Source organism: Megascapheus bottae, chromosome 18 (genome assembly GCF_031878675.1).
Source record: "Megascapheus bottae isolate mThoBot1 chromosome 18, mThoBot2.hap1, whole genome shotgun sequence".
Classification (NCBI taxonomy): Eukaryota; Metazoa; Chordata; class Mammalia; order Rodentia; family Geomyidae; genus Megascapheus; species Megascapheus bottae.
This window is the reverse complement of record NC_143526.1, coordinates 29,959,507-29,976,491: the sequence shown is the minus strand read 5'-3', so window position 1 is coordinate 29,976,491 and position 16,985 is coordinate 29,959,507. Positions and strand designations below refer to the sequence as shown.

The 16,985-nt window shown below is 46.7% G+C and overlaps 1 protein-coding gene across 1 annotated transcript; it reads right to left on the bottom strand.

The window, feature by feature from the left end:
* Positions 1–847: 847 nt before the first annotated feature.
* On the bottom strand, positions 848–15,381 carry LOC150050378 (vomeromodulin-like). Its single transcript, XM_090352711.1, has 14 exons — positions 15,129–15,381; positions 12,077–12,551; positions 11,538–11,639; positions 10,625–10,780; positions 8,963–9,041; positions 8,603–8,660; positions 7,671–7,741; positions 5,649–5,799; positions 4,887–5,005; positions 4,285–4,352; positions 3,718–3,748; positions 2,352–2,412; positions 1,517–1,596; positions 848–871 (listed from the first exon to the last, which is right to left on the bottom strand). The coding sequence occupies exons 1-14, from the start codon at positions 15,379–15,381 to the stop codon at positions 848–850; spliced, it is 1,728 nt and encodes a 575-aa protein (XP_090208837.1).
* Between the last annotated feature and the right edge of the window lie 1,604 nt (positions 15,382–16,985).

The following is a 16,985-nucleotide window of genomic DNA, read 5'->3' as shown; positions in this document are numbered from 1 at the left end:
GTGCGATTCTAGCCCCTGTATGATGTTCATATTGGACCATCATGCAAAACAAACCATTTAGAGTTGAGGAGTATTAGCTTTCTGCTGTTATAGGAAGAAAGTCCACTAAATAAAAAAGTCCACTAAAATAAAAGTTTATTTTGGTTTTCAAATTTAGAGGACTCAGGCTATGAACTGTTGGTCTTGTTTCTTTTTGGTCCTTGCTGAGTCTGCCCTTGGTTGGGAGTATGTAGGGGCCAAAGTACTCACTTCATGGCCAAGAGGCAAAAAGAAAAAAAAGTGTGTGTAGGGGTCCCACAGCCCCCTTCAAGAGCACACCCGCGTGACCTAAGGACCTCTGACTAGGCACTGTTTCTGCAAGGCTTCACCACGCTCAGTAGCACCCATCTGGAGACAAGACCTTAAACGTCTGAGCCTTTGGGGGACATTGTAGACCCCCAACTACTTTAGAGAGGTCAGGAGCAGACGCTCAGGAAGAAACGCATCAGTCATTATTGTGATTGTTCCTTGGTAACAGTGGATTTTGTTACTTGTGTCATTTTTTTTTCTTCCAATGGTCACGCTATTTTTTTTTTCAATCCCAACTAAGAATTTCTCTGACTAGTTATAAACAAAGATTCTTATGTACAAGTATTGAAGGCAAGTGAATCCTTTTTTGCATGAAGAAAGATGCTTTATTAAAGAGCCAGTTACAACAGTGCCAGAAATCCCTGTGGCAGTGGGTGACGTTCCAAAGGATTCCTGACATCTTAAGACTAAAGCTACTTAAATCATTAAATCAATTCTGTATTTGTACAGAGTTTTGATTTCATTGGGAGAACCTTGCCTGGCTTCAGGTGTGCAGGGTTCACTTTGTTGCCTGAAGGTCATTCTGTGGGGAGATAAGAGACAACCTATTAGACACCTTAACACATAAGCTGGCCACAGGCATGGTCAGAGCCTACTGGGCACTTCATTCCCTGCCAGGTGCTTGCTTCAGTGTGTGTGGGGAAAGAAACCAATCCCACCAGTGTGAGTCGCAGAGGTTATTTCTGGTGATGGTTGTCTGCGAGTATCAGGGAGTTGGGATGGAAACAAAGGATGAAGTATTCCATAGGTGGGGGCCTCCATGTTTCTGGATGGGCTATTATGGGATTACAACAGATCCATGACCCTTATTGTGTTGTTCAGTGAAGCCACTGAGTGGCTGCCACCATGCCGGCTGTTCAATACCAATATTTTATTTTATTTATTTATTTTTTCCAGTCCTGGGGTTTGAACTCAGGGCTCGGTTACTGTCCTTGAGCTTTCTCCAGGCTAGTGCTCTACTACTTGAGTCACAGCATCACTTCTGGCTCTTTCTGTGTATGTGGTACCAATAGAATCCAGGACTTCACACATGCTACTCAAGCACTCTACCACTCTTGTCCCAATACCAGTGTCATCTGCAGCAGTATCATCAGTATGGCCAAGAGCAAAACTAAGCTAAATGAACTAAACCAACGGAACAAACAAAAAGAAAATATATGTCTCTTACTGTCTTCATCAGTTTAAAATTGGCGTTCTCTAGAGAGGCAATGGACACTCCTTCTGGCACGTTGAATTGTTTAAATTGCTCTGAAATAAAGAAGGGACATGTAATAGTGATTGGGGGACGACACACATACCCTGGCGTGGCCTGTTTTAGCACCAGGCACATGGAGGGCCCTCCAGGCTGTAGTTAGCTCTAGAAGCAGTCACTGCCCTACCCACTCACCAGCATGAATGAGTACAGACCTGCATGGTCTTACCCAGTCTGTTGAGTTGCAGGGGAGGGTAGGCAGGGGGAGATGAGAGTGTAGTAGGAAGAGAGGTTCCAGAAGCAGGTAAAAACCTGATGGTAGCTTAACAGTGACACCATGTGAGAAACTGGCAGGTCTGACTCACTACCTTATGACACTGGGCATTAGGTCCTGCTGTTCTTGGTGGTTACTGCACTTCTTTGAACTTGAGAGTTCACCTGAAGTCTGTGTAGACAGCAACATACTGTCAACATATGTTGCTCCTTCATCTTTGGAAATGAACTATAACCACAACCTCCTGAATTATCAAACCCTTAATATCTGTATGATTAGGTGAGGGCCATGTTCTACTTAGTGGCCTGATGGCATTGATCTTTAGATACCTGTGGGCCAGTTTATTTTGGGGAAAGGGGGAGCTATAGAGGGGAAATTTTGACCATCTCCTCAAGTTGCCTTGCCTCTCTTGAGAGGAAGGGCTCAGGATCCAGGCGAGGATGGGCCCCTTGCATCATGCTGCAGCCCTGCAGGGTGACGTGTGCCCCCCTCCCGTATCACTCACTCTCTGGCATCTGGTTTATTGATTTCACATACCTTTAAGGTTAGATGAGAATGTATTTAAAAGTTCCACCATCACACCTTGAACCACTTCCTTCTGCAAGAAATGGGAAGGAAATATTTTCACCAATACCTTTTAACTACACCCGTCTTCCCCCACTTCCAGGCTCGGAGTGGCAGCCAGGGAGAGCAGTCTTCAGGAGACAGAGGAATGGTGACCACTGCTGCTTCTGCCCTGTCTGCAGATTTGAGGCCAGCCAGGTTCTCCCTGTATAGCCCTGTGAGTCTGTGCTGCCTTCCTTACACATTTGGTTCCCTCTCCCTGCTCCACAATCTTTGTGTGGAGCTCCAGCCCTGCCTCCCAATTGATGCTGGTTCTGCACTGTCTTCATGCCCAGGTGACAATTCTGTGTATAAGTGTCTGTGTCCCCCTCAGGCACATAGTTGCTTTTCCTGAGTCTAGTGCCTGCACATACTCTAGCTGCCCAGCAAATCTGGGAGGGAGAGAATGTGAGCTTATGGTGACTCCCAGTGTCTGCCTTGTAGCTGATTCCGTGCTGACATAGGAAACCCAGATCCTGAACTCAGTCATAAGGCTGCTCACCTGTGGGCACCCACTATGGGCCTCTATCTCTCATGTGGCCACCGGACTCTTAACTTTTCCCAGCTCTTAGGTGTTTGCCTGAGTCTATCCAGCCCCTACACTGCTGTGTCAGCTCCTAGAACTAAGCACTCATCACCACTTCATGATGTAGTTGCAGGGATAGCCACAAACATTTCTTGAATTAAGGAATGAATGTGTTCAAGGCCAGGTGTTGGTTTCCTCTCTATTGCTGGAGCCTGGCTGAAGCCAGGCTTTCCTGGAAGCACAGGATCACTGTATGTGATCATAGCACCTGGTTGGAAAGCACTGATGGGAGCAGAGGCTACAACAAACTGCTCTACTTAGGAAATGCTCCAGACTTGCCAGCCTATTATAGCTTCAAATCACAGATTGGATATGGCACTCCACAGGAGGTGTGGATACTATTTTTTAAGAGCTTTCCAGAAGCCAGACATGGTAGTGCACTCTTGCAGTCTTAGCATGTGGTAGGTAAAGGAAGGAGAGTCCCAAGTTCCAGGCTAGGAGCTGGCAGTCCTACTTCTAGTCTTTGCGATCCCCCCCTTTTTTATTTTAATTTTTTATTGTTGGGGTAATGTATAGAGAGGTTACAGTTATATTTGCCAGATAGGAGGTGCATTACTTCTCACACATTGATAGCTCTTCACATGTTTTTGTCCCCATTTCCCTCCCCCCACCATATGTGATCCCCTTTGTCCCAGTCTCTGTGAGACTGGGTGTCTGGTATTAAAATAACTTCTCCCATGTCATAGGTAAATTGAGAAAACTACATCAACTTACTGCTTCTGCAGGTTCCACGCTGTGCTCAGATCTGCCAAGAAACAAAATACAGGTAAGTTTTGGATTCGTTATGAAGACAACCATTCAGGCTTAGAGTTCTGTGATGATCTCAGTCATTTCTTTTTTGTGTGCCAGTCCTGGGGCTTGAACTCAGGGACTGGACACTGTTCTGAGCTTTTTGCTCAAGGCTAGTGCTCTACCACTGAGATGCAGCTCCACTTCTGTCTGCCTTTTTCTGAGTAGAGTGTATTACAGATTAGACTCTCACAGATTTTCTGCCCAGTCTGGCTTCAAACATGATCCTCAGATCTCAGCCTCCTGAGTAGCTAGGTTTACAGGCGTGAGCCACCAGTGCCTGGCTTTCTCAGTACTTCTTAATGAAAGCAGTTCTCAGTCAACTATAAACTACTCTTCAGAAAGGGCAAGATGAATAAGAGCATGTGAGTTTGAAACCCTATCCTAATTTCTCTGTAATTATCTAAGCGCTTCTCAAGAGCCTTAGGACGCAATGAATTTGTGTTGGGCTCCACATGGTCCCCTGGAGAATAATGTAGTCACTGGCATTACCTGGTAACTTTGATGTCTACTTGGATTTTGTTTTTGGAGATCTTGCCTAGAGTTGAGATAGTTACGGTCTGAAACAACATAAAAGGAGTGCAAGTTAAACATAATGTGACATGACCAGCAGGGTCCCAAGCTAGGACCAGAATAGAGCCTGTCTAGCTTTGTCTTTCTAGGCTCAATTGTTAACTCTTTTCTTGCCCAAGAAGCTGAACCTCAGTTTGGTTGATTCCTTATGTGAGCAACACTTGCGCATGTTTGAGTCTGGGGTTTAATAACAGCTCTTCCCGTGAACACTAGTCCTGCAGTTTCTGCCCATTACTCAGTTACAATTTGTTCTTCTTTTGTGGGTGATGGTGGGTAGTAGGGAGGCTGAGTGGACATATTCTGGGTTCGGGCGCTGTCCTTGAGCTATTTTGCTCAAGGATAGCACTCTACCACTTGAGCCACAGCTCCAGCACTTTGGGTGGTTAATTGGACATGAGTCTCCTGGACTTTCCTGCTTGGGCTGACTTTGAACCATGATCCTCAGATCTCAACCTCCTGAGTAGCTAGGATTATAGGTATGAGCCACCGAGGCCTTGCTCCAAGTTGTTCTTAACACTCACCGTTTTCCCTTTAGCAAAATTCTCACCATCCTTTTTTATCTTAACCCAGTAAGTGGCTTGAGTAGTGTTATCTTGCTGTAAGCTGTAAGTTACTTTGGTGATGTTTGCAACGAAGTTGTCTTTCTGCTGGAAAGAAGTCTATTAGAGTGTGGAAGGATAAAGGACGACGCAGTGTTGCACTGTGAGCCACTCATTTCTGGTCAAAGTATTCCTTTCAGTCTTTACGGGTCCTCTAATACAAGCTGTCCACCTAGCTGGCTGCTGGTGTAGCCTTGGTACCCACAATAATAAGGCCTACTTGCAAACAGTTTTCTGTATCTGTTTGCCTCTGTGGAGGAGAGGAACAGAAACCATGTGAAATGGTGCTTTAGTCTATTACATCTTATCTAATTTGAAGCCTAGTTATTTCCTTGCTCTATGGCAGGACAGCTTCCAATCGGCTATTTAGGAACTCTGGATGTTCTTACGCAGCTCCCACCCCTGCTTTTTAGCACCAAGAGCAATTGAATACGTTATGGGTAGAGTAACCTGATACCACTGCTTCTGGGTGACTGTTGGTCACCTGTAAAATGAGGAGACTATCTCCATCCAAACATTGTGTGGTGCAAGGATATCAATTCTGTAAAGTTGGCCGTCTGTGTACCTGGCACCTAGATGGCACTCGGAAACTGTCCTCTTATGATCTTGCACTTTGCTTTCCACTGATGTAGAGGAGGGCCCACTGAGTGGCCACTGAGAGGTGAACAGCCATGTGAATGGCACTTACCTTGACTGAGCTCTCCTTGGCAACGTGCTTGATAAATTTGTTCATCAATACACGGGATATAGTTAGGGAACTATTGACATCTTTAGGATCTGGAGGGAGAGAAACTCCAAGAACAGGCTCTGTGGTTTTGCCCAAGACGGCTTCAACCTGGAGTGAGAAAAACAGAAAACTTTCTTGAGTGACGGAGACTCCCTTTATATCAAGATCTTTAGGGGTGATTGTCAAGGGGAAGGAGGGGGCATGGTGACTACTGCCTGGGGGGGGTGAGTAAGGCTAGGAGCAGCAGTTGACCTCCTTGCCTGCATATTGGGTGACCACAGGCAGGGGTGAGTTTATGGTGAGGGCATAGTTGCTGTCTGAGGTCCAGGTGATTGTGGCCTGATGTGTGTAGTATAGCTTGGGGCAAGCAGAACTCTGATTTTCTTTCTTTTTTTTTTTTTTGCCAGTCCTGGGCTTGAGCTCAGGGCCTGAGCACTGTCCTTGGGTTTTCTCAAGGCTAGAGCTCTACCACTTGAGCCTCAGCACCATTTCTGACTTTTTTCTATGTATGTGGTACCAAGGAATCGAACCCAGGTCTTTGTGCATGCTAGGCAAGCACTTTAACCACTAGGCCAAACTCCCAGCCCCAGACCTCTGATTTTCTAAGAGAAGCCACAAGTGCCTATTTCCCAGGCAAATCCCCTGGTTCCTGGAAGGAACCACTCAGTTTTATCTTCTTCCAACAAGTCCTCCCAGCCTGGAGAGCCCTGGCTCCTGTCTTTCTTCCCACCTGTCAAAGCCCATCTCATTCTGAAATTATTGCAATATATTTCTGCCCTCCATTAAGGGATTTTTTTCCCTTTTTTTTTGTGTCATGCTTGAAATCAGAGCCTGGGTACTGTCCCCAAGCTTTTTTACTCAAGGCTAGCACCCAGACCACACATACCACAGCTCTATGTTGGGCTTTTGGGTGGTTAATTGGAGATAAGAGTCGTCATGAATTTTCACGTCCTGGATGGCTTGGGACTTTGATCCTTAGATCTCAGCCTTCTAAGTAGCTAGGATTATAAGTGTGAGTCACCAGTGCCTGGTGAGGACTTCTTTTTTTCCTTTTCTTTTCTTTTTAATGTATTCTCCTCGGCTTACAAAATTCAAACTCCATTTGACAAAAGCATTAGAAAATTTGGAGAGGTAAGAAAGAAAAGGGGAACTTCCGGTCTCATACCACTGCTCCCTCCTCCTCTAGATCATGCACACCTTAGAGCATTTTTGCTATATTTTAAAAGACTAAGCAGCACCTAAATAGCATTTCCTTACACTCACTAAAGACCTTGCAATGTTTAGCTTGATCTTATCCTTAGCTTAGCTATTTTTCTATATATTTATTTCAGGTTATTTTTCTAGTCTCATCGTGAATCATGTGGCTTTGAACTTCATTAGATCTATAGGGTTTTTTTGTTTGTTTTTGTTTTGGATGGATTTCAGAAGTGAAGTTAACTGGGTCTGAAATGTCCCTTTCAGCACTTCTCCTGGCCTGATTTGTGCCCACCTTTGAGAGGGAGAATAGGAAGAGCTGGCACTTGTGTGTGTGTGTGTGGGGGGGGTTGTGGGGCTTGAACTCGGCCTGGACACTGTCCATAAGCTCTTCAGCTTAGGGCTACCACCCTACCCTTGACCCAAGCCCCACTTCCCGTTTTCTAGAGGTTAATTGGAGATAAGAGTATCAAGTCCTTTTTTTGTGTCCTTTTTGTTTTGTTATGTACTGTCCATTGGACACCAGGACTTGGGCTGGGTAATGATGAGTTATGATTATCTTTGTTGGATTGCCTCGCATTGGACTTGAATGGAAAAGACCACGAAGCTGGCCCCCGGTGTGGGCCCTCCTGCATGGTAGTGAAGGCCTCAGAAATTGCAATGAAAGGTGTAGGGAGCTGAGGAGGCATGGTAGTTGCTCTGTCTTGGCATCCTGATCTCTCTTGGGAGTTCAGGTATGCCTTCAGCCTCTGACTAGGGCCAGAATAAGGTCAAAGAAGACTTACACAGTAGAGGATGGAAAGTCCTCCAGGGGAAATCTTGGCACTTTTAATCTGGTACTTGAATATACCCGTGGCTGCAAGAGAGAAAGAGAGAGACAGAGGAAAGGGAGGAATGGAGAGAGCACATTCCTTTTCTGCCTGGAAAGTCCTGAGCTTTCCAGCCAGCATTGCCCTCCCTCTAAGGACCAGTGTGGACGGCTTCTGCCTGGGTCCCTGCTGGAGAGCTGGAGTGCTGTCTGGAAGTGGGGAGGAATGCATAGGGTGGCTGGGCCTGTTTTGTCTATTGGAGGACTTGGCAAATATCCCTGTTTTCAACTTTAGTTGTGTAGGCCACTGCTAACCCACACATCCCCATTTTGGCTTGTGTATGGAGACTGGAGAGATTTCCTAATTCTCAGGCTGTGGGGGATAGAGGCCGAGGACCCTGTATACCTGTGCCCTTTGTAACCACATAGGACTGGAGAGCTCCATGGGGACTCAGGAGAGGCTTTGTCCTCTTTCCTTCCGAGGGGATGCTAATGTTGCCTCAAGGGAAGACCACCCCATTCTGAAGGTGTTGAGGAAGGATACCTGGTTGCAGGTATGAGATATTGCAACTTACGGTCTATTATTACTGGTCCATGCTCAGTGGAATCCCTAAGGTACCTGGACCATTTCTGTCCATTGAAGTAAGTGGCCCAGAGGGTAAGGTTTTGGGGGGAGGTGGTTTTGGTCATGGGGCTTGAACTCAGGGCCTGGGTGCTATCCTTGAGCTTTTTTACTCAAGACTAGCACTCTACCACTTAGAGCCACAGTTCCACTTCTAGTCTTCTGGTGACTAATTAGAGATAAGGGTCTCATGCGCGTTCCTGCCTGTGTTGGCTTTGAACCTCGAGCCTCAGCTCTATAGGTATGAGCCACCAGCGCCCTGCCTGAGGGTGAAATTTTGTACTCACAGTTCTTGCATTCATTGAAGTCACTGAGAACGATATCACAGGAAGCAGATTTCTCCAACTGCAAAGTTATCTCCAGTTAGTTTAGCAATGGTAGCCTTCCCATACCCTTCGCTCTGCTAGCCTGGCCTCAGCCCAGCTCTAGTGTTGCGTTCCCCCTTCCTTCCCTTTCCCTGGCCTCTTTTCTTGACTTTTCTTTTGGCAGAAGCCAACTTTCCTCTCCATAGCCTGAAGTATTGTCAGTTCTGCTGGGGGGCTACAGGGACCAGAGGGACTGTGGGTCCCACCTGAGTCTCTATTAGCATTAGACCCGTTCTGGGACCAGGACTCTTCCCCAGTGATACAAGCCTTCCCAAGACTTACGTTCTCCTGCAAATGGACTGTCAGCACTTTAGAGATAAGATCTTCCAAGGGCAGAGACACAGGCACAGCGCCATTGACCCTGTGAACGGAGCACCACATGATTCACGTGTTCTGAGTTTACCCAACATTAGACAAACCCATCCACTGATGAAACAGCCACAACAATGTCCTGCTGTTTATGACGTGTCTGTGATCTGAGCCTTCTGCCTTCCCTTTCTGTCTTTAAGGAAGGTATGTGGATGGCAACATGATCAAAGCATAGGACATCTGGCCTACAAGTCTATGTGAAGGAGTTTCATCCTTTAGATACTTGAAGACAAGGTGGGCAGACCCCGTCCATGACCTTTTTCATGGTGGTTAATATAAAAGTTAATAATCGATAAGGAGGACTGTTTTAAAGAAATGCTAACGAATCTTCCTAAGGGAATATGTTTAGAATCATTAAAAGATAAGGAAGCTGATTGGTAATATAGATAAAATATATCCAACTCTTTTGTTGGTGGTGGTGGTGATAGTTCTGGTCCTGGGCTTGAACTCAGGGCCTAGGCTCTGTCCCTGAGAAGTTTCACTCAAGGTTAGTGAGCTACCACTTTGAGTCACAGCACCACTTTCCAGTTTTCTGCTGGTTAATTGGAGATAGAAGTCTCATTGAGTTCCCTGCTTGGGTGGCTTTGAATTGCCCTCAGATCTCAGCCTCCTGAGTAGCTAGGATTATAGGCGTGGGCTTCCAATGCCTAGCTTTCTTTCTTTCCTTTTTTTTTTTTTTGTGGGTGATGGGGCTTGAACTCTGGGCCTGGGTGGATCATGGGGCTTGAACTCTGAGCCTGGGTATTGTCCCTCAGCTCTTCAGCTCAAGGCTACTACCCTACCCCTTGAGCCACAGCCCCACTTCCCATTTTCTAGTGATTAATTGAAGATAAGAGTCTCACGTTCTTTAGTGCCCAGGCTGGCTTTGAACCATGATCCTCAGATCTCAGCCTCCTGAGTAGATGGCAAATGGCCAGCTTTCTGACTTTTTTGAGTAGGTCATGGGGTTTGAACTCTGGGCTTGGGTGCTGTCCTTGAGCTCTTCAGCTCAAGGCTACCACTCTACCACTTGAGCCATGGCGCCACTCCCAGATTTCTGGTAGTTAATTGGAGATGAGAGTCTTATGGACTTTTGTGCCTGGGCTGGCGTTGAACTGTGACCCTCAGATCTCAGCCTCTTGAATAGCCAGGATTACAGGCATGAGCCACCAGCACCTGGGTCTAACTCTTTTTAAGATGTGAAACAAAGTCCAGAGAGATTTGTGTCCTGTTGCTTTCTACATGTGAATATACAGATGCAAGTGTGTGTTTGTGAAAACAAATAGAAGAGCTTGAGTCTAGCAGTTGTTTCTAAGAAGGAGAAATTATCCAGTAGGCAGGCATGGCTGGGAGAGAGATTTTTTTTAACAGTATAAGGTCACTTTATGACCTTTTGTAGTCTCTTAGTTCTGACCCAGGTGAGTGTATTGTTTGTACAAAAAATAAATAAATGAAGGAGCAAATTATTGAAATACAGCTGACAGGCAGAATGAAGGTGAGTCAGAAGAGGTTCTCGACCACAGTGGGTCATCCCTGTGCAGAGACATTCTTTGGACCTCAGTTGATTTAGAGGATGAGAGAGATGGTCATACATACATTTCTAATAATTCCAAAGTCACTTTTCCGGCCTTGATTTCTTTGTCCTGGATCTCGAGGTTGATGCATTTGGTGTCATTTGTGGAAATACCAATGTGCAATGTCACATCCATACTCATTTTAAATCCCAGTATGCTGATCACAGGTCCAATTATACTGTGAAGAGCAAGGCACATGTGAAGCTGGCACCAAGGTAAGGCTCAAGCTTTGCTATAGGCATTTTGGGAATCAGCTTTATACTTATCAAAGTTAATTGGGGAGAGGAATGGTTAGTGTTCTAGCACTCATGTCTTTTGGGAACAGGTTGTTAACATTTCACAGCAATCACTACCCCATCCTGCCTGAGAAAGTCTGGTATTGGTGGTGGTACCCAGTGCTCGAGCCCTGCCTTGTTGTAAGCTATACCATAAGAAAAGTCCACCATGATTACAGATTTTTTTTTGCCAATCTTGGGGCTTGAACTCAGGGCCTGGGTGCTGTCCCTGAGCCTCTTTGTACTCAAGGCTAGTGCTCTACCACTTGAGCCACAGTGCCCCTTCTGTTATTTTTTCTGAGTAGTTTGTTGGGGATAAAGAGTCCCATGGGATTTTCTTCCCAGGCTGGTTTTGAACCACAATCCTCAGATCTCAGACTCCTGAATAGCTAGGATTATAGGCATAAGCCACTGATGCCTGGCTCAGGTGGGTTTATTAAAGTGAGAAGTTGTGGTCAGTGCAAATGATTCTTCCCTCAGGCAAGGTTTCACTATTTAAGCCAGGCTGGTCTTGAACTGGCCATCCTCTTGTCCCCTGAATGCTGGGAATATAGGCTTCTTCCTGAGGTTGTAGCCTGTGTGTTCGTACCCTAGCCCTTGAACTCATAGCCACCATTCTGGTGGGGGAGCCCCCAGGGGTTGTCATGGAAACAGGCTTACCCTTTCCCGCCTATGGTGGCAGTGGTTGCAGCATGGACTTGGATCTCGTCGCCCATCATAGCTGATTTCATGTTGTCCACAGTTACATCTTGGACTTCCAAGCTGCAGATTGACAACATGAAGAGTCAGTTCTAGTCTAAGGACCTAGTCTGGACTGCAGGAAACTTGTAGTTAAAGCAGCCAGTTCACAACCTGCCAAAGCCCGCCACCCTTTGCCCCACATGCCCCTTCCCAGTTGTTTAATCTTAAAAACAAACAAAAAAATGGGCCGTGGCTCAAGTGGTAGAGCTCTAGCCTTGAAAAGGCCCAAGGACAGTGCTCAGTCCCTGAGTTCAAGTCCCAGGACTGGCCAAAAAAAAAAAAATCTCCATCATAGTTTCCAGACAGAACCAGTGTAAGAATAGTACTTTGTGTAAGAGTAAGTAGTGGTCACTTTCACTGGAAGAGTTAGAGGTTTAACTAGAATGTTCCCTACAAGCAGATTTGGACAGGGGGGCAGAGTGAGGGGAGCAAATTCTGTGAGTGAAGGAAGCATTTACCCCAGCAGCATTTCTTCCATGCCTATACCGGCGAGTGCATTGCTGAGTTCTGGTGGCAGGGCCTCTTTGACTGCATCCTGGGCAGACCCTTTGATGGCATCAACTTTCTTAGTCACATCATCCAAGGGACTCTGGAGGCTGGGAAGACTGACATCGTTGACGACTCCTCCCACAGGACTATTTTCTCCCCCAAGGAGGCTGCTCAGGGTGTTCTTACTTGTCGGGAGCATATCATCCACAGCACCCGTGGCCTTGGACAGTAGTGGAAGGCCAGAAGCCTCACCATCACCTCCCTGGCCGAGGAGACTGCCAACACCAAGGCCACCTCCCAAATCCAGGAGGGAATTGACATCTAATATTGATAGCAGGTCAGCGCCTTCCAAAGTGGCAATCAAGGACCCAACCAGGCCGGCTAAGTCAAAGCCTTTGCATTTCACCAGCTTCTCGATTTGTGGGGGCAGGGCAGCTTGCAGATCTACAAAAGACCAAGGAGACACAGCCCTGTTACAGAGTACTACCTGAGCCCAGAAACAGGATCTCTTCCAGTGGAAGAGGGGCACCTTCAAATTGGGGGATGTGTAGGGACTGTGTATGGTGCCTCCCAGAAACATCAACCCTTGCTCCTGCTGATCCAGTGACAGTTTGATATTGCCTGTCCCCTTGTGAAGAGCTTATGGTCACATCCCAGCTGAGGCCAGCTGGTATCCAGGATGTTATGCTCACAGAGATCTGGACACAGAGTGAAGGAATTTCATTTTTTTCTGAGCTCTGCAGTCCAGGGTACAGAGTCAGCTCTGATCTTTAGATGGAGTGAGGGGTCTAAATCAGGGGGCTTGGCTGTCCTGGGCCTCAGTCATTGTGCCTATATTATTTCAAGGACTAATAAACGGATCCACTGTGTGGGTTGGAGTGGAAGACAGGTCATGACAGTGGGTTCTAAGAGGTCGGGGAGGGGCCTGGAGCTGGTTGATCCTGACTCTTCCCTTCACCATCCCTGCAATTCTGCTCAAGGCCCTGCCTCTTTTCCAGGCCCCTGGCCCCACCCATCTTCTATGGGCTGGAGTTGTCATGCAGCATGGTGCATTTCTGGCTGGTCGCTTTTCTCCCCTACACCCAGGCATATCTGAGCCAGGAGAAATGCATGCCCAAGGGCTCATGGGAAGGGTGGAAGGGATAAGTCTTCCCCTGGAGAGGCAGGTCACTAGGGTCCTGTCCTAGTGTGCTCTTCTCAGTGGCCTTGGCAGGAAGTGCGAAATAAACAGTTACAGAATCTAAATGGTAGGGAAAACTTGCTAGTTTCAACCCTAGGGCTGAAGTGAATATGGTTCATAGGGTCCAAGTTAGAGCAAGACCCCTGTAAGCAGCCCCTAAGGAGGCTGTGGGCCCCAGTCTTTGGCTCCTCACTGTTGCTTCCCTGGGCAGAGCTCTGCACTGTGGAGAAGTCAGCTGTGTCAGGAGGTGTGGCCAACATCTCAATCCCATGCTTCTGTCCTAGGGAACCCTTTATAAACTAGGAGACTTTCAAGAGAACGGGTGCTAGATTCAAGGCAGCACTGCTAGAAATAACAGAAAATGGAGAAAGCCCCAAATCAAATAGATGCAGAAAGTGCAGGATTCATCCAGTAGATGGTGGAATTGAAAAAGATGAACCCTATCCAGACACACAGTTTGAGGGACAATGTAAACAGGTCACCTACTCTACAGATTGTACAACATGTAGTCCAATCTCTGATGAGACTGAGAACCATTTTGTTGTTAGAACAAAAGATTGCCAGAGTAAAGTAATCAAGCTAGAAGCTTCTATGTGATGGAAGGTTAGGGACAAAGGACTAAAGCCCGGGAGTAGGCCTGGGGTCTCCGGCCCTATGGCTGGGTTTATTCCTTTCTTGAAGTGGTGAGTAAAGGAAATTCATAGCTACCACCATCAAATGATTACATGATAGATAGCCAGGCTTTTACGATTGTCTGAACTTTTCTTACATTCTGTAACAAGGAGGCTGAGAAATGCTGAGCACACATAACTCCAGAGGCAGAGCAGTGGGTGATGCTGTTCCTGGGTGCTCAGTAAGGTCCTATATCTCCCACTGTCCCTGTCATGTTGGAAGCTTGCTCCTTACCACTAAGTGAGTTATGAGGGCTTTCCTGATAGTCTGCATTTGCCCGGGAGTTCCACCCTCTTCTGGTTTCCCAAATGGAGTCACTTCTTTGTCAAGCCTTCAATTCCTGAGTTCCTTACACTCTCTGTCTCTATGAGAATTTTGGAGAAGCAGAGATTCCTGGCCTTGTGAAAGAAAGTGGGGGTCAGGAAAGGAGTGAAATGGGTGTTTGGAGAGAACATGTCTGCTGAAGGAGATGGAGAAGGAGAAGAAACTGGATTTCCTAGCCTGTGATAAGCCATGGGATGCGTACGAACCCATGGGAATCTAGGTGAGCACTGGGGACAGGCAGTGATGAGCTGGGAGGTCTGGCATAGTATCCAGGTATCTAAGAAATGTATCCAAAAAGCAGATCCAAGTAGCTTAGCCCTATCCCGGTCCACATGTGAGTCCTGCACAAACAGCCTCAGCACCATCTTGGAGCTGATTGGACAGCCAGGCTCTCCATGCTCCAGCAGCCAGGCTGCACCAGAATGTCTATGAGAGTGCCAGGTATCCCTTCTCTCTACAGGCTCTGGAGCAGATGCCAGGGCCTCCTTGATTGGGAGCAACTTCTTCAGAAGGTAGAAGTAGCTCTCTCGACTTGGAAAGGAGAAGTCTGAATGTGGCACACATTTGTAATCACAGGTACTAAGGAGGTGGAGGTTGGAGAATTGCAGTTCAAGGTCAGCTCTGGGCAAAAGTGTGAGACTCTATCTGAGAAATAACTACAGTGAAAAGGATTGGGGAGCTGGATCAAGTGGAAAAGTAGCTAGTGTGAGGAAAGAATGGAGGAAAGAAAGGCAGGCAGGCAGGAAAGAAAAGAGAGAGGGCAAGGAAGGAGGGAGGGAGGAAAGTGCAAGCCTGCACAATGTCTGGATAGGATAAAAGGTGTAGGTGAATCAATTCTTACTTACAGTCCTCAATTCTGCTGCTAGACAGGAAGTACTTGGCGGAGGGTGAACATCTGCCTTTTATGGAACCAGCTGGCGGTTTTTTAGGAGGAGAGCTGTTCTGGGCTGAGGAACTTGATGGTTTTTCCCCATCAAGGGGAGGGACATCCAGCCTGGGTACAGGGGGAAGGCCTCCTGGCACACTGGGCACAGCAGGTAGGTCAGCAGGAAGGCTCTCTATCACTAGAGGTATTTCCAGCTGGGCAAGTACACCCATGTGGAAAGCCACTGTGATGGCCCAGGACCAGAGAGTCCACATCTTGGTAGTATCTACATGCAAAGGAGAACTTGGTTAAATAGCACATTCCCAATGGATCACATGACCATCATTTTTTTGTTGTTGTTAGTTTTATTTTGTTGCCAAACCTGGGGAACACTGTCCTCGGACACTTTTTTTTCTCAAGGCTAGCACTCTTGCCATTTGAGCCGCAGTGCCACTTCTGGCTTTTTTTGGTCAGTCTTGGGGCTTGAACTCTAGGCCTCGGTGCTGTCCCTGAGCTCTTTAGCTCAAGGTTATTGCCCTATCCCTGGAGCCACAACCCCACTTCTGGTTAAGAGTCTCATGGACTTTAGTGCACGGGTTGGGTTTGAACCTCGATCCTCAGATTTCAGCCTCCTGAGTACCTAGGATTACAGGCATGAGCCACAGTGCCAAGTGAACTTCTGGCCTTTTCTATGTATGTGGTACTGAGGAATCAAACCTGGGTCTTCATGCATGCTAGGCAGGCACTCTACCACTAGGCCAGACTCCACATGACCATCATGTGTATTCATGTAGAATGGCTCGCTGTCTCTTGTGGGAGCTCAGCCTGCACACTGCAGACATTATCAGTCTGCATTCTTCATTCGTGGGAAAATGCCCTTTTCTACTCGTAGTTCAGCTTCAGAGGAATAGATACAGGATAAGCCTTGTCTTACAGCTTGACCTCTTAAGCTATCTTCTCTCCATCTTCCTCATTAAAATATCCTTGGCACTCTACCACTTGAACCACACCTCTGCTTGCAGCTTTTTGCTGGTTAATTGGAGAGAAGAGTCTCATGGACTTTTTCTACCCAGGCTGATTTCAAACTGTGATCCTCAGATCTCAGGCTCCTGAGGGGCTAGGATTATTGGTATGAGGCTCCAGTATCCAGCAAGTGGGTGAATTGTTAGAATCTCTAATTAGCAGATGGATGGTATGCCCCGGCACTAAGAAAGGCATGACTTCTAACACCCTACAAAGGGCTGCTATGACAGAATCTGAGCTAATGACAATTCTTCCCTTTGAATAAATTAACTTTTGTGGAGGGAAAAAAAAATCTCATCACATTTCCATCCATTTTCATTTGGTTCTCTCATCTGTGAGAAATCTAAACTGTTACTTTTCTTTTTTTTCTTTTTTTTTTTTTGGCAGCGGGGGGGGGGGGGGGCAGGGTCCAAGTCTAGGACTTGAACTCAGTAGCAAATGCTTTTGCTCATTGGCTGGCACTCTACCAACTGAGCCATGCCTCCTACCCCTGGATTATTTCTCATACATCTAAACACATTTTAAGGGAAGAAGCGCTAATCCATGATTGAGTACTGTGGTGCTATTATTAGATTTTGCTCTGAGAGGAACCTTTTGAGGATCCCAGGAATAATTTATCTATTTTCTTAACAAACAAACAAACACAAATCAGGGGCCGGGAGTTTTGCCTAGTGGTAGAGTGCTTGCCTAGCATCCACAAAGATCCGGGTTCAATTCCTCGGTACCACATACATAGAAAAAAGCCAGAAGTGGTGCTGAGGCTCAAGTGGTAGAGCTCTAGCCTTGAGAAAGTCCAAGGACAGTGCTCAGGCCC